The sequence below is a fragment of the Heterodontus francisci genome, chromosome 31, assembly GCF_036365525.1.
Source record: "Heterodontus francisci isolate sHetFra1 chromosome 31, sHetFra1.hap1, whole genome shotgun sequence".
Taxonomy (NCBI): Eukaryota; Metazoa; Chordata; class Chondrichthyes; order Heterodontiformes; family Heterodontidae; genus Heterodontus; species Heterodontus francisci.
The window spans coordinates 64,586,913-64,604,972 of NC_090401.1; the positions used below are offsets into that span (position 1 = coordinate 64,586,913).

General features: G+C 43.4%; 1 protein-coding gene across 2 annotated transcripts in view; it reads right to left on the minus strand.

Annotated features, from left to right (window-relative positions):
• The window catches only part of LOC137347345 (alpha-taxilin-like), a 141,334-nt gene that overhangs the window by 48,904 nt on the left and 74,370 nt on the right, over positions 1 to 18,060 (minus strand). For both annotated transcript variants that reach the window (XM_068011810.1, XM_068011809.1), the window contains exons 4-5: positions 14,756 to 14,950; positions 12,362 to 12,481 (exon numbers count right to left, since the gene is read on the minus strand). In XM_068011810.1, coding sequence (XP_067867911.1) covers positions 12,362 to 12,481; positions 14,756 to 14,950 — 315 coding nt within the window. The remainder of the gene's footprint in view (positions 1 to 12,361; positions 12,482 to 14,755; positions 14,951 to 18,060) is intronic.

The following is an 18,060-nucleotide window of genomic DNA, read 5'->3' on the forward strand; positions in this document are numbered from 1 at the left end:
TTGGAAAAGGTTATAAGAGATAGGATTTATAATCATCTTGAAAAGAATAAGTTCATTAGAGATAGTCAGCACGGTTTTGTGAAAGGTAGGTCGTGCCTCACAAACCTTATTGAGTTTTTTGACAAGGTGACCAAACAGGTGGATAAGGGTAAAGCCGTGGATGTGGTCTATATGGATTTCAGTAAGGCGTTGGATAAAGTTCCCCACGGTAGGCTATTGCAGAAAATACAGAAGTATGGGATTGAAGGTGAATTAGTGCTTTGGATCAGAAATTGGCTAGCTGAAAGAAGACAGAGGGTGGTGGTTGATGGTAAATGTTCATCCTGGAGTATAGTTTCTAGTGGTGTACCGCAAGGATCTGTTTTGGGGCCACTGCTGTTTGTCATTTTTATAAATGACCTGGATGAGGGTGTAGAAGGGTGGGTTAGTAAATTTGCGGATGACACGAAGGTCGGTGGAGTTGTGGATAGTGCCGAAGGATGTTGTAGGTTACAGAGGGACATAGATAGGCTGCAGAGCTGGGCTGAAAGATGGCAAATGGAGTTTAATGCGGAAAAGTATGAGGTGATTCACTTCGGAAGGAGTAACAGGAATGCAGAATACTGGGCTAATGGGAAGATTCTTGGTAGTGTAGATGAGCAGAGAGATCTTGGTGTCCAGGTACATAAATCCCTGAAAGTTGCCACCCAGGTTAATAGAGCTGTTAAGAAGGCATATGGTGTGTTAGCTTTTATTAGTAGGGGGATCGAGTTTAGGAGCCACGAGGTCATGCTGCAGCTGTACAGAACTCTGGTGCGGCCGCACCTGGAGTATTGCGTGCAGTTCTGGTCACCGCATTATAGGAAGGATGTGGAAGCTTTGGAAAAGGTGCAGAGGAGATTTACTAGGATGTTGCCTGGTATGGAGGGAAGGTCTTACGAGGAAAGGCTGAGGGACTTGAGGTTGTTTTCGTTAGAGAGGAGGAGGAGAAGAGGTGACTTAATAGAGACATATAAGATAATCAGAGGGCTGGACAGGGTGGATAGTGAGAGCCTTTTTCCTCGGATGGTGATGGCAAACACGAGGGGTCATAGCTTTAAGTTGAGGGGTGATAGATATAGGACAGATGTCAGAGGTAGTTCCTTTACACAGAGAGTAGTAGGGGCGTGGAACGCCCTGCCTGCAACAGTAGTAGACTCGCCAACTTTAAGGGCATTTAAGTGGTCATTGGATAGACATATGGATGAAAATGGAATAGTGTAGGTCAGATGGTTTCACAGGTCGGCGCAACATTGAGGGCTGAAGGGCCTGTACTGCGCTGTAATGTTCTATGTTCTAAGGTTGGAGATGGAATGTCTCTTGGAAGGATGAAACTGATTGGGGGGAGGGGGGGGCAGGGAGAGGAGAATCAGATGAGATGAGGTAAGGAATGATGTAAAGGCCTGGTTGGTCAAGGGCAGAGGTATGTGCCAAGATTCCAGAAGCTCATGGCAGGCGGATAACATTAAGGGTGGCCTTTATCCCATGTTTTAGACACAGAACTCAATATACTATCGGACATTCTGTAATAAAGGAAATCTTTATAGGATAATAAAGTCCCGCCAATGTGACATCCAGGTCCACCCCGAAAGAAGGTATAAAGAAAGAGACTTTGGGAGGCCTCAGTGCAGTTAAGCAGTGGAGAAGAACGCTCAAGGATGACTCCGGTCTAACACTCTTGGGTAGTTCGAGAAACGTGAGGCACCAAGAGGAAAAAAGAGTTGTTTGTGCATACCAGCCGTCCTGCCTGACCGGGATCAGTACTCGCTACTTGTCATGGTCATATGGTTTTGCTGTATATCTAGTGTGTAACATCCCATTTTATACTCTTGACTAAATGCAACATATTCACCATATTGGTTGCAGTAGACCCTGTTTAAATTCAGGCATATTACACTAGGCACACAGAAATCCTACCCACTCCCACCACATAAATATAAGTGTTAAAAACTCTCAATGATTGGGTTTCCAGTTTTATCTTAAAATTAGCATTCAATATAGGTAGATATTACAAACATTTCCTTGGGAACACTTTAAAAAAAAAAGTTTTGTCCCCAAACCTACACACATTCCATAAATAAAAACAAAAAATGCTGGAAATACTTAGCAGGTCTGGCACTAACTGTGGAGAGAGAAACAGAGTTAACGTTTCAGGTCAGTGACCTTTCATCAGAACTGTTGAAAGGTCACTGACCTGAAACGTTAACTCTGTTTCTCTCTCCACAGATGCTGCCAGACCTGCTGAGTATTCCCAGCACTTTTTGTTATTATTTCAGATTTCCAGCATCTGCAGTATTTTGCTTTTATTACACATTCCATAAATGCTGCACCAAAACAATTTAAATAGACCCAGAAATTCAGATATCTAGAATCTGATTTTGCAGGGGTGTCATGGAAGGATTTGAGCACTGATAACATTCTTAGAACAATCATGTGACACAGGAGATAATTTGGGTGGGGGGGGGGGGGCGCGCGAGGGGGAAGCACTTAATACAAGATTCATAAAAGCAGCAACAATTCAAACATCCATCAAGACGACTTGTTCAAGTTAGAAAACGTGGACAGACATCAACTGCCAAAAGCTGTATTCCCCTGCATCGAGTGACAGCAGGATTTCTGCTCCACTGAACTTCTTGGAATTGCCCATCACCACTCCCTTCTGACCAACAACTTTTGTGAACTCCTCTAACAACACAGTACAAAGTACTTCCACTCACTTTACAGCAACAAAAGAAAGTCAAAAGCACCTCATCAGAATGTCCCAGGCTGATGCCTTTAAATATCGCTAGTGGGGTGATCCTTTTTTCTCAGCTGAGAATGTTTAACAGAGGGCATTAATAGGACCTGCAAGTTCCAAAATGGCAGGTCAGGCACCAAATTAGCATCGGCACTGAGGGATGTCATGATCTGCCCGCTCTGCACACCCATGCTAGTTCCCTTTCAAGCACAGTACCACACAGGCCACACCAGAAGTGGATCAGCCGCCATTTTCAGCACCTCCAGGCTCTCGTAGTGCTGACACCAGCAGCTCTACTCAGTCCAATTTTGCAGCTTTAGTGTTTCAAATACTTCAGTTGAAGAATATACTGCACAGAAGAACGGAGCCATTTGGATTGATCCAATCTGTGGTGTGAGACATCAGTCAGGGCACAATTGGTATCTACGTCCCTGAATTGAGAAAATCTGCCCTAGTTCTTGCTCCTGATGGTAATCCTGTGTCCCCATTCGGAAAGAGCTCAAGTGATACTGGTTCAAGCTTGATGAGGTCAGAGTTGAACAGCATGCCAGTAGTCAGTGCAAGCTAACGGATGGTGAACATTCACTCAATTAAAGTCCAGGACTGTGGCCTGTTTCTGTAAAATGAATATCCACATGAACTTTTAATGCCTAGTTCCCAGTAAAATTATCATATTCTGGTCATTCCATTTGGTCCCATTTTCACTCCCTCAAGTCCAAGGTATGCAGACTTGAGCGTATCTGGCAGACATGTTCAGCTATCTATTACCAAATCTGCGAGAGCTGCAACACGAATAAAACAGCAGGCCAGAGAGCGAGAACACAGCGAGAGCGGCAGCAGGGATTAAAGAACCGAGGGGTGGGGCGGGGGGGAAGAGGGGGATTCAGAGTGAACCAACTGGTTTCGAAATAAGATCAAAGTGTGACATCACAGGAAAGCAGCTAAGTGATTGGTTGGTGAATATTTCCTTTTCTCTCTCTAAGCTAGGGCAATCGTACAAAGTTTGAGTTGGCAAATTAAAACTTCAATCTGGGTAAGAGTAACAGTAATTGAACTAATAAGAGTATCAGCACAAAGTAGGTCAAGAGGCATTAATTATAATTAATAGTTTAAAGGTACTAACTAGATTACAAAAGAGGGACTGGGTTATTTTTGATCATGAATGGGTAGCTGAGACCTGTTGCTTGCAATTCGTGGTAAAGCACTGCAATGCCCTGTTGGATAGCCTTATATGGGAAATTCCCGACCCAAAACATCATTGGGTCCTGTTGGGGTCGGGTAGCAGGCCTTTACCCATGTACTGATGTAAAGGCCTGCTACCCGACCCCACCCCGACAGGGCCCGGCATTCGGGCTCGGTCGGGTTTCCTTTGCAGACCTTTAATTGTGTGCCAAGTGGGAACTTCAGGCCATTTCACATGTCTTGGGGGACCACATGTGTAGGAAGTGTCTCCAGCTCAGGATTTCTGAGTTTGAGGGGCAGCTGGAGTCACTGTAGAACATCAGGAAGCAGGAGTTTCCTGGATCGTACATCCCAGGAGGTGGTCACCCCACAGTGAGAGTTCAGGATAGCAGATGGGTGGCCATCCAGAAGAGTAGGAGGAAGGAGGTACAGGAGTCTTCAGGATGTGTGCCACTCTCAAACTGACATTCAACTTTGGAGACTGCTGGGAGTTACGACACCTTGAAGGAGTGCACTCCAGACAATGGCACCGATGGGCAAAGGACTGCACAGGAGGGAACAACAGAGTAGAAATGCGGTTACTGTAGGAGATTCCATAGGTAGGGGGTCAGACAGGCATTTCTGTAACCGTCATTGTGAGTCCCATATGGTATGTTGCCTCCCTGGTGCCAGGGTAAAGAAAATCACAGACAGGGTGCAGAATATTCTGCAGGGGGGAGTGAACCAGAAGTTGTGTACACATCAGTACCAACGACATAGAAAGGGCTAATATTAAGGTCCTATAGTCAGTTTTTCAAGAGTTAGGAAGGAAGTTAAAAAGTAGGACCTCAAAAGGTAGTAATCTCTGGATTACTACCAGTGCAACATGCTTGTGAGTAGAAACAGAAAAATAAGGAGAATCAATGTGTGGCTTGAGGCATGGTGTAGGAGAGAGGGCTTCAGATTCTTGGGTCATTGGGACCAGTTCTGGGGCAGAAGACACCTATTCAAAAGGGACAGGTTGCACCTCAACAGGCCTGGGACCAATGTCCTCACAGGGAGGATCACTAGTGTGGTTGGGGAGGGTTTAAACTAAATTGGCAGGGGGATGAGCAACAGCAAATACAAGTACAAAAAAAAGCACAAGGTGCATAAAGGAGTGAGAGCGTTGGATAGTACTGGAGAAGGAATTAGTATCGTATTGGATAGGAGCAGATTAAGATGAAATATGAGGAATACAAAGGCATATTTACAATGCCTGTATGTAAATGCACAAAGCGTGGTGAGTAAGGTTAGTGAGCTACAAGCACAAATAGCTGTGTGGGAATATGATGCAGTGCAATAACGTAAACATGGCTTAACAATGGTGAGGATTGGATGCTTAATATTCAGAGATACGAAGTGTACAGAAAAGATAGGGAAGGAAGAATGGGGAGGTGGGATGGCAGTACTGATTAGGAAAGACATTGTCGTGTTGGAAAGAGAGATGTCCTTGAGGAGGCAAAGGCAGAATCCCTTTGGTTAGAGTTAAAAAGCAAACTGGGTATGATTACACTACTGGGGGTGTTCTATGGGCCTCCAAATTGAGAGAGAGAGAGAGAGAGAGAAAGAGAGAGAGAAAGAGAGAGAGAAAGAGAGAGAGAAAGAGAGAGAGAAAGAGAGAGAGAAAGAGAAAGAGAAAGAGAGAGAGAGAGAGAGAGAGAGAGAGAGAGAGAGAGAGAGAGAGAGAAAAAAAAAGACAGAAAAGCAAATCTGCAGGGAAATCAGAGATTTGCAACAACTTTCCAGATTGTAATGGGGGACTTGAATTACCCAAACATTGAATGGGATATTGTTAAGAGTAAAGGGCAAGGACAGGAGGAATTCATGAAATGTGTTCAGGAGTCGGCATTACCGGATCTGGTGCTAGGAATGAGGTGGGCCATGCAGACCTAGTGTCTGTGGGGGAGCACTTGGGTAAGAGTGATCATTGTATTATAAGGTTTAGACTGGTATGCAGAAGAGCAATGAACAATCAAGTAGAACTTCTAAATTGGAGGAGGGCTAATTTCAATGGGATGAGGGGGTATCTAGCCAAGGTAAAATGGAACCAAACGCTGACAGGAAAACTAATGGAACAATGGGTGATCTTTAAAGTGCTGTTTCAGGTATATTCCAACAGTGAAAGGTAGGGGAGCCAAAGGCAGGGCTCCTTGGATGACGAGGGAGATAGTGATTGATAAAACAAAAAACAAGAGAGGGTGTATGATGCACAGCTGGTGAATTCATCAAGTGAGAACTAGGACAAATAAAATAAGAGGGGAAGTGAAAAGGAAAATAAGACAGAGAGAGAGCGAGAATGAGTATAGAATGGCAGCCAAAAAACAAAAGGGAACCCAAAAATCTTCTACCGGCATGTAAATAGTAAGCAGGTACGAAGAGGCAGAGTGGGTCCTATTAGGGACAAAAATAGTGATATATGCTTAGATGTGCAGGGCAAGGCTAGAATACTAACTGAGTACTTTGTATCAGTGTTTACTAAGGAAGAGGATGCTTAAAAAGCAATCGGTCGAAGTGAAGATGATAGAGGTAATGGATGGGGTGAAAACAGAGAGACAGGAGATACTGGAAAGGCTTGCCTTAAGGGTAGATAAAATCGCCTGGACCAGATGGCTTGCACCCCAGGTTGCTAAAGGAAGTGGGAGTGGAGATAGCAGAAGAGCTTGGCATAGTCTTCCAATCTTCCCTAGATACTGGGGAGGTGCCAGAGGATTGGAGAGTGACAAATGTGACACCCTTATTCAAGAATGGGTGTAAACACAGTTCTCGTAACTACAGGCCAGTTTATCAGTTATAAGGTTTTAGAAACAATAATCAGGGGGAAAAAAAATCAACAGGCACTTAAGTTTGAGTTAATTAAGGAGAGCCAGCACGGGGTCTGTAAAAAGCATATCGTGCTTAGGAACATAGGAAGTAGCAGTAGGCCATTCGGCCCCTCGAGCCCGCTCCACCATTCAACTAGATCATGGCGGATCTTCTACCTCAATGCCATTTTCCCACACTATCCCCATATCCCTTGTTATTTTTAATATCTAGAAATCTATTGATCTCTGTCTTGAATATACTTAATGACAGCCTCCGCAGCCCTCTGGGTAGAGAATTCCAAAGATTCACCACCCCGAGTGAAGAAATTCATCCTCACCTCAGTCCTAAATGGCCTACTTCTTATCCTGAGATTGTGTCCCCTGGTTCTAGACCCGCACCCCTTCCCCCAGCCAGGGTAAACATTCTTCCTTGTCGATCCCTGTAAGAATTTTGTATGCTTCAACTAGATCACCTCTTGTTCTAATTTCTACAGAATTTAGGCCCAGCCTCCTCAATCTCTCCTCATAGGACAATCCCGCCATCCCAAGAATCAGTCTGCTGAACCTTCATTGAACACCCTCTATGGCAAGAGTATCCTTCCTTAGGTAAGGAGACCAAAAATGTACACAATACTCCAGGTGCAGTCTCACCAAGGCTCTATACAATTGCAGCAAGACTTCTTTACTCCTGTACTCAAATCCTCTTGCAATAAAGGCCAACATACCATTTGCCTTCCTAATTGCTTGCTGCACCTCCATGTTAGCTTTCAGTGACTTATGAACAAGGACACCCAGGTCCCTTTGGACATCAACACTTCCCATCTCTCACCATTTAAGAAATACTCTGCATTTTTGTTTTTCTGACCAAAGTGAATAATTTCACATTTTTACATATTATATTCCATCTGCCATGTTCTTGCCCACTCACTTAGCCTGTCTAAATTCCCGAAGCCTCTTTGCATCCTCCTCACAACTCACATTCCCACCTAGTTCGGTGTAATCAGCAAACTTGGAAATATTACATTTGGTCCCTACATCCAAATCATTGATAGAGATCGTGAATAGCCAGGGCCCAAGTACTGATCATTGCGGTACCCCACTAGTCACAGCTTGCCAACCTGAGAATGATCCCTTTATTCCTACTCTGTTTTCTGTCCGTCAACCAGTTCTCAATCCATGACTAGTCTATTTGAACTTTTTGATGAAGTAACAGAAAGGGTTGATGAAGGCAAAGCAAGGGATGCTGTCCATATGGATTTTAAGAAAGCTTTTGACAAAGTATCACATAAAAGGCTGGTTAACAAAATTGAGGCTCATGGAATGGGAGGGTCTGCATCAGCTTGGATAACAAATTGGCTGAAGGGCAGAAAAGAAAGAGATGTGGTAAATGGATATTTTTCAGACTGGAGGATGGTACAGTGGTGTGCCCCAAGGGTCAATGATAGGACCACTTTTTTTTTGAGATTTCCCAATGATACCAAGCTTGGAGGACTGACAAACTGAGGATGACAAAATTCGACTGTAGCAGGACATAGACAGGCTAGCAGAATGGGCAGACAAAGTGGTAAATGGAGTTTAATGCAGAGAAGTGTGAGGTGAAGCATTTTGGCAAAAGAATAGGGAGAAGCAATATAGACAGCGGCACATTTCTAAAGAATGTGCAAGGGCAGAGAGACCTGAGGGTTCATGTGCATTGGTCTTTGAGGGTAGCAGGACAAAGTGAGAGAGAGAATAGATAGCAAAGTATATAGGATCTTGGGCTTCATAAATAGGAGGTATTGAGTAAAAAAGCAGGGAGGTTATGCTGAATCTTTATAAAAGCTCTGGTTAGACCACAACTAGAGTATTGTATCCAGTTTTGGTCACCACAGAAAGGATGTGAGGGTCCTTGAAAGGGTGCAGAGAAGATTTTCCAGAATGGTTACAGGGATTGGGGATTTTAGCTACAAAGTTAGGCTGAGTAAGCTGCAGTTATTCTCCTTGGAGCAAAGGAGATTGATGGGAAATCTGATAGAGGTGTACAAGATTATGACAGATTTAGATAAGGTAGACAAGGAAGAACCGCTTCCATTAGCTGATGGTAAAATGACTAGGGGACAGAGACTTAAGGTTTTGGGCAAGAGATGTGGGGGGGATGAGAGAAATAATTTTTTTAAAAATAAACACAGCAAGTGGTAATGACCTGGAACTTGCTGCCTGTGAGGGTGGTGGAAGCATCCAAAGGAAATTGGATAGGCACTTGAAGGAAATAAACTTGCAGGTCTACGGGGATACAGCGGGGGAATGGGACTGATTGGATTGCTCTAGGGAGAGCCGGCATAGGCTCAACAGGCCGAATGGCCGCCTTCGGTTCCGTAAGTGACTCCAAATCTAGTTGCAGCACAAACACTATTGACCTCCCCTTCCTCTACTGAAACCGGCCACGACTCCCGGATCATCCTGGAGCAGGAGATAACCCCATCTCCTTAAACCCAACTTTCTTGCAACACTATGCTTGAATCTCTCCACTTAGGTTTCCTTTCCCACCACTGCAAAATCGCAAATGATATGCTATGACGCACTGTGATGCATTTTCGCTTCCCTATCCTCCCTACAGCCTTACTGACAGCCATTCCATCCTTCTCCAGTGCTGTTCCTCTGTTGTCCAATACAGTAGGATAGTCCTTGCTTTGTTCCAGTCTTACTGATCTAATCAGAGAGCATCTCCACCAATGGCTTCTCTTCCCACATGTTTCTTCTAGTCCCTCAAGCATCTTACCTCAGGCCCCCCTCCTAATCCTCATCTGCATGTTTCTGCTTGGCAACATCATCTAGACATGGGCTCAGCTTCCACATGTATGCTGACAGAATGCATCTGCTTCTGTGCAGTCAGACTGCTTGCCTGAAAGTCTCAGAGATACAGAATTGTTACAGCACAGGAGGCCATTTGGCCCGTCACGCCCACTCTGACTCTCCGAAAGAGCAATTTACCTAGTGCCACTCCCCTGCCTTCTTCTTGTAGCCCTGCACATTCCTCCTTTTCAGGTAACAATCCAGTTCCCTCTTGAATGCTTCAATTGAATCTGCCTCCATCACACACTCAGGCAGTGCATTCCAGATTCTAAACACACACTGCATGAACAAGTTTTTCCTCATGTCGCCATTGCTTCTTTTACCAATTACCTTAAATCTGTGCCCTCTTGTTCTTGATCCTTCCACCAATGGGAACAGTTTCTCCCTATCTACTCTGTCCAGACCCCTCATGAGTTTGAAAACCTCTATCAAATCTCCTATCAACCTTCTCCAAGGAAAACAGTCCCATCTACTCCAATCTGTCCACTTAACTGAAGTTCCTCATCCCTGGAACCATTCTCATGAATCTTTTCTGCACTCCAATGTTGAGAATATGTTTTCACTGGTGGGGGAATCTCGAACTAGGGGACATAGTTACAGAATAAGGGGTCACACATTTAAAATTGAGATGCGAAGGAATTTCTTCTCTCAGAGGGTAATGAATCTCTGGAATTCTCTACCTCAGAGTTGTGGAGGCTAGGTCAATAAATGTATTTGAGGAGGCAGATAGAGCTTTGAAATCTCGGGGAGTCGAGGGTTATGCAGAGCAGGCCCGAAAGAGGAGTTGAGACCTGGGACAGATCAGCCATGATCGTACTGAATGGCACGGCAGGCTTGAGGGGCTGAATGGCCTACTCCTGCTCCTATTTATGTTATGTTCCTTGGCAAAGACAGTCAGAGTCACAGATGCAAAACATTCATTTAATACCTCAGCCATGCCTCCTGCCTCCATGCGTAAATCCCTTTTTTGCCCCCTAATTGACCTAACTCCTTTTACTACCACCCTTTTACTGTTTATATGCCTATAGCAGACTTTTGGCTGCTGATCTCTTTTCATACTTTCCCTTTGCTTCTCTTATTGCTTTTTCACTTCCCCTCCGAACCTTCGATATTCAGCCTGGTTCTCGTTTGTATTTATCTAGCTGACCTCTGTCATAAGCACACTTTTTATGCATCTTAATCTCTATCTCTTTCGTCATCCAGGGAGCTCTGGATTTGTTTGCCCTACCTTTCCCCTTCGTAGGAACATACCTCGACTGTGTCTGAACTATCTTCTCTTTAAAGGCAGCCCATTGCTCAGTTACTGTTGTGCCTGCCAACGTTTGATGCCAATTTATCTGCATCAGATCCATTCTTATCCCATGGAAGTTGGTTTTCCCCTAGTTACTTATTCTTACTCTAGATTGTTTCTTGACCTTTCCCATAGCCAACTTAAACCTTATGATACAATGATCACTGTCCCTTAGTTGTTCCCCTACTGAAAGTTGTTCTTGGGAAGGTGGGACAAGTGGATCCAGGTCCAGCAGTGCCTCCTTTCTCGTTGGACTGGAAACATACTGCTGTAGAAAATTCTCCTGAGCACACTCTAGGAACTTTTGCCCTCTCTGCCCTTTATACTACTATCCTAGTCTAAATTTGGATAATAAAATCCCCTATTATAACCACTCTAACTCCTGCACCTCTCTGTAATTTTCTTGCAAATTTGTCCCTCTATGTCTTTCCGCTAGTTTATGGCCTATAGACAACACCAAGCAATGAAATTGCACCGTTTTTTTTTTTTTACACAGCTCTAGTCAAATAGATTCTGTCCTTGACCACTCTGGGACATCCTCTCTCTCCAGCACTGCAACGTTTTCCTTAATCAAAACTGACACCCCTCCCCCTTTCCCATCTTTCTTGGATGACGCACGATTTCTTCCAGTAAACTTTGAGAAAACCAAAACAATCAACTTCAACCCTGCTACAAACTGTATCCTTGCCATTCCTCCATGGCCACAATCACAGGTTGAACAAAAAAAAACTGTTACTTCAGCATCCTATTTGAAACTGAGCTAATTTTTTTGACTCCATATTCTCTCCATCACAAAGACTGCCCACGTGTACCTAGAACATTGCCAGCTTCCATCCCTGCCTCAGCCCATCTACTGCTGAAATCATCCATGCTTTTACCATCTCCAGACTTGACTATGCCAATGCTCTGCTGGCCAGACTCCCATCCTCCACACTCTAACCTTCAGCTCACCTAAAACACTGCTGACTGTGCACTGTCCTGCACCAAGGCCTGTCCAGAAGTCACCCTTGCCCTTGCTGACCTACATTTGGGTCCTGGTCCCCCAACATCTCCAATTTAAAATTCTGCTTAAATCTTTTCCAGCCTGCCCCTGCTAATCTCTGGACCCTTCCCCTCCACCCCCACAAACTCCCCATGTCTCTGATGCTGACCTCTTGTGCATTGCCCTGCAGCTGTGTTTGAAACTGTCCATGCCCCTTGCTCTAGAATTCCATCCATAAACCTTTCCTGCTCTAAAGATTCTCCTTTAAACTTAACTCTTTTACCAAGCTTTCGGTCACCCTTCCAAATATTTCCTCTCCAGTTTGATGAATGGTTTTGGCTGATCACACTTCTGTAAATTGCCTTGGAATATTTTTCTACTTTAAAAAGACACTGTATAAATGCACTATGTTGTTGAATCAGCACATTCAATAGGGGAATGAAGAATACTGGTGTTGGAGGAATGGAGGAAAAAGATCAAAGAATGTAACAACTCACATATTCTTTTTCTTTCTGGTGCCTCTCCTCTGCATCTTTCAGCAGCTCTTGTGCTTGCTGGAGTTTGGCATCAATGAGTTGCTGTTGCAGGTCTTTGTGTTTAAATACCTTGTCAATATGCTGTGAACAGGTATTTTTCTTGTTAAACATTGAAACCATAAAGACATGAAATCAACTGATGAATTCCCATATATATGACATTCCATTGTTCATCTCCACATTACTGTGACCAGCTCCTAGGCTCGATGACTACTAGGCTCGTAAACCTGTAGGGAGCACGCTTCATTGGGCAAACGTCCCTGCTATATTTCAGTTCTTACTTTAGATATTAGCCACTCCTGCCCCCAGACCCATATATAAACAGAAAATCGTTGTTGCTATACTTTAGCTTATTGGTCGTATCAAGTGCCCTCACATGATCTTCCTTCTTCCTGAAAAGTGATGCAGTACAAAGTTCATTAGACTGTGGCTCAGCTAATAAATTGCCAAACATATTTTCAAACAGTAAATGAATAGGTTAACATTTGCAATGATGAAGATTTACAGCAGCCAAAGACAGTGCATTAGACTTAATGGCTATTTTTCCAAATTATAACATAAACTACAAGCACACAGGTCCCCAAGTATTAATCTCTACATAGTTTGTTGCAGGCCATCATGGAGTGTCTCCGGCATACAGGATACAAGTAACATCCCAGAAATAGCTGTAAAATCGGGAAATGGAAGGGAGGGAGGAACTCAAGAAAATTGCAATCATCAGGGAAGTGGTACTGATCAAACTATTGGAGCTGTGGGCTGACAAGTCCCCGGGTCCTGATGGACTTCATGCTAGGGTGTTAAAAGAAGTGGCTACTGAGATAGTTGATGCATTGATTTAGATTTTCCAAAATTTCCTAGATTCGGGGAAGGTTTCGTTAGATTGGAAAATAGCCAATGTAACTCCTTTATTCAAAAAGGGAGGCAGAAAGCAGGAAATTACAGGCCAGTTAGCTTAACATCTGTCATAGGGAAAATGTTAGAAGCTATTAAAGACGTTATTGCAGGGCACTTAGAAAAATTCAAGGTAATCAGGCAGAGTCAACATGGTTTTGTGAAAGGGAAATCATGTTTAACCAATTTATTGGAATTCTTTGACCTTGTGCTGTGGATAAAGGGGAACCGGTGGATGTACTGTACTTAGATTTCCAGAAGGCATTTGATAAGGTGCCACATCAAAAGTTATTGCAGAAAACAAAAGCTCATGGTGGAGGAGGTAACAGTTTGGCATGGATAGAAGATTGGCTAGCTTACAGGGAACAGAGTAGGCATAAATGAGTCATTTTCTGGTTGGCAAGATGCAACGAGTGGTGCGCCACAGGGATCAGTGCTGGGGCCTCAACTTTCTACAATTTCTCTAAATGACTTGGATGAAGGGACCAAAGGTATGGTTGCTAAATTTGCTGATGACACAAAGATAGGTGGGAAAGTAACTTGTGAAGAGGACATAAGGAGGCTACCAAGGGATATAGATAGGTTAAGTGAGTGGGCAAAGATCTGGCAAATGGAGTATAATGTGGGAAAATGTGAAATTGTCCATCTTGGCATGAAGAATAAAAAAGCATATTATCTAAATGGAGAGAGATTGCAGGACTCTGAGATACAGAGGGAACTGGGTGTCCTAGTGCAAGAATCACAAAAGGTTAGTATGCAGGTACAGCACGTAATTAGGAAAGCTAATAGAATGTTAGCATTTATTGCGAGGGGAATTGAATATGACTGGGACGAAGAAAATCTGAAATGCATTTCAACTGCAAGTAGACGGGTCAGTCAAATTTAAATGTACTTGTATTTGAATCAAATGTCTTGACCCTTCAGGCATCTGGACAGGTATGGCTGTTTTCTGGGGCTACTGTATCATCTGAGTAACTGATTTTTAACTCAGTTACAGAAAGAACGAAGCTATTCTACACTAGCTACAGCAACGCTGTACATTCCACTGAGGTAACTGCTGTAGAAATTATTAACCGTTTCAATACAGATTCTTTTGCCTCCTATTTCTTTGGTCTCTGTTTTGGCAGGCAATAATCCAACACTTCAGGAACATAAGGAAGTGGACTATCTAGCCTGTGAACAATGCTGAAGAATGAACAATGGTTTCTTTGCATTCAATGCTTAAATTCCCAAGGAAGGAATGGCACAGATCAGGGTTTGTTGATCCCCAATAATGGCTTTGAAACATACTGCAACTAATTCCCTTAACTTCAATTGATGAGCTGTAACATTACTAAGTATCAAAATGACATCTTCTGAACAATTAAAGCTATAGGCTGATGGCCACTTTTGGTATTTTACTTCCAAGCAGTTGAGTCTGTTATGGTAAGCATTATAGTTCCAGATACTTTTCAATTTCCTTACCTCCTCTCTCAGTTCATACTGCTCTATCAGTTTCTTCAGTTTCTCTGCCAACTCCATGTTCTCCTGGCGCAGTTTTGAATTCCGTTCATTATGTTGTTCCATTTGTGCCTGGATATCATTGAGAGTTACCTGGAAGTGAGAAGTGATCTCTTTGCGCTTCTCTTCCTCGTCTCTTCCACGTTGAACACCTTCTTCCTGTGGGAATATTTCCCAGCATGGATTAGAATTCTAATATTCTACTATGCCATTTAGTGATATGACAAATATAAAAAGGAATGATCTGGTTTTACTTAGTGCACATTTCATGTTCTATGACATACAGAACGCAAAATCCAGTCAATGACCCAAGGCCCAACAAAATTGTTTCTAATATGGAGAGATCCCAATCTCATCTGGGCTGTCAGTCATCAAGCAGAGCAGAGGAATTCTTCATAGATCTCAGGTTAATAGAAGAGCAACTCACCAAAAAAAAGGTATTGCTACATAATTACAACTTGTAGTACATTACTTGTTTAGATAGGAGCAGAATGGCTCCTGAATCTGTGTTATGGAACTTAAATGAAAAAAGAGGGTGGGGCAGGGGAGTCCACATATGTTTTGCAGGGGTGGCGATGTCAGAGATAGTGAATCATAACTAGCATTGTCATTGTTACCACATGCCCAGTCATTACTCTCCATGCCAAAGGCAGGAGATTTTATGTTTTTCTTTTAAAAATGTGATAAAGATGCTGTTGACCTAAAAAGAATTTATTTGGTTGACAGTGAAGGAATTTAAAATCACAGACTTGAATACAACCATTGCCCAAACAACTCCATAATTCGTTTGAAGGAAAACAGTTATGTTGCACGCATCCAAGAATGAACCCATCACAACAAAAAGACGAACAGGTTTGAGATTGACCCACCAGGGCTTGAAATCAATATTCTCTAGACACTGAAGTGAACATTTTGCAACTGAAGATAATACTTATTAGTACCCACATGATACATTTTTTGGGAAAACTGTGATATCACAATCTCAAACATTCACTGCACTTGCCTCAACACATTTAATACAAAAAAGACGTCATGGCAGCATTTGTTTTAATGCCCCACAATATGAGAGGACAAATGTTAAAACACCATCAGCCTCAACCAATTATGAATCTATGTCCATTGAAAGGCATTAAAGGATATCAACCCAATCATGCACAAAACCAATCCTCATCTTAAAAGCTAACCTTTCTCCTGTACTAAGCAAAATTTTGACCGTTGTTCATATTCCTTTTTTTTTTTAAACCATGCTACTAGGGGAAGCGGTTTTGTAGTGGCAATGTCACAGAACTAGTAATCCAGAGGCCCAGGCTAATGCTCTGGAGACATGGGTTCGAAACCCACCACAGTTTCTAGGGAAGGAAATCTGCCATCCTTACCTGGTCTAGCCTCCATGTGACTTCAGATCCACAGCAACATGGTTGACTTTTAACTGCCCTCTGAAACGGCCTAGAAAGCCAGCTGCATCAAACTGCTACGAAGTCTAAGAAAAGGAATGACACCAGACGGATGGGAACCAATTGAGGTCAGTTGACAGTGAGGAGGTAGTAACAAAAGCCTGTAGGGAACTAGATAATGAAGTCAGTGTGACTAAGGGGAAGAGCAGGCAGGGAGCAGATGATGAATATAAAGGGACTGGTGGTCTGAGGTGCATTTGTTTTAATGCAAGAAGTGTAGTTGGTAAGGCAGATGAAGTTCGGGCTTGGATTAGTACCTGGGAGTATGATGTTATTGCTATTACTGAGACTTGGTTGAGGGAAGGGCATGATTGGCAACTAAATATCCCAGGATATCGATGCTTCAGGCGGGATAGAGAGGGAGGTAAAAGGGGTGGAGGAGTTGCATTACTGGTCAAAGAGGATATCACAGCTGTGCTGAAGGAGGGCACTATGGAGGACTCGAGCAGTGAGGCAATATGGACAGAACTCAGAAATAGGAAGGGTGCGGTAACAATGTTGGGGCTGTACTACAGGCCTCCCAACAGCGAGCGTGAGATAGATGTACAAATATGTAAACAGATTATGGAAAGATGTAGGAGCAACAGGGTGGTGGTGATAGGAGATTTTAATTTTCCCAACATTGACTGGGATTCGCTTAATGTTAGAGGTCCAGATGGAGCAGAATTTGTAAGGAGCATCCAGGAGGGTTTTCTAGAGCAGTATGTAAATAGTCCCAACTCGGGAAGGGGCCATACTGGACCTGGTGTTGGGGAATGAGCCCGGCCAGGTTGTTGAAGTTTCAGTAGGGGACTACTTTGGGAATAGTGATCACAATTCCGTAAGCTTTAAAATACTCATGGACAAAGACGAGAGTGGTCCAAAAGGAAGAGTGCTAAATTGGGGGAAGGCCAACTATACCAAAATTCGGCAGGAGCTGGGAAATGTAGATTGGGAGCAGCTGTTTGAAGGTAAATCCACATGTGATATGTGGGAGGCTTTTAAAGAGAGGTTGATTAGCGTGCAGGAGAGACATGTTCCTGTGAAAATGAGGGATAGAAATGGCAAGATTAGGGAACCATGGATGACAGGTGAAATTGTGAGACTAGCTAAGAGGAAAAAGGAAGCATACATAAGGTCTAGGCGGCTGATGAAAGACGAAGCTTTGAAAGAATATCGGGAATGTAGGACCAATCTGAAACGAGGAATTAAGAGGGCTAAAAGGGGTCATGAAATATCTTTAGCAAACAGGGTTAAGGAAAATCCCAAAGCCTTTTATTCATATATAAGGAGAAAGAGGGTATCTAGAGAAAGGATTGGCCCACTAAAGGACAAAGGAGGAATGTAATGCTTGGACTCAGAGAAAATGGGTGAGATTCTAAACGAGTACTTTGCATCGGTATTCACTGAGGAGAGGGACATGACGGATGTTGAGGTTAGGAACAGATGTTTGATTACTCTAGGTCAAGTCAGCATAAGGAGGGAGGAAGTGTTGGGTATTCTAAAGGGCATTAAGGTGGACAAGTCCCCAGGTCCGGATGGGATCTATCCCAGGTTACTGAAGGAAGCGAGAGAGGAAATAGCTGGGGCCTTAACAGATATCTTTGCAGCATCCTTAAACACGGGTGAGGTCCCGGAGGACTGGAGAATTGCTAATGTTGTCCCCTTGTTTAAGAAGGGTAGCAGGGATAATCCAGGTAATTATAGACCGGTGAGCCTGACGTCAGTGGTAGGGAAGCTGCTGGAGACGATACTGAGGGATAGGATCTATTCCCATTTGGAAGAAAATGGGCTCATCAGTGATAGGCAACATGGTTTTGTGCAGGGAAGGTCATG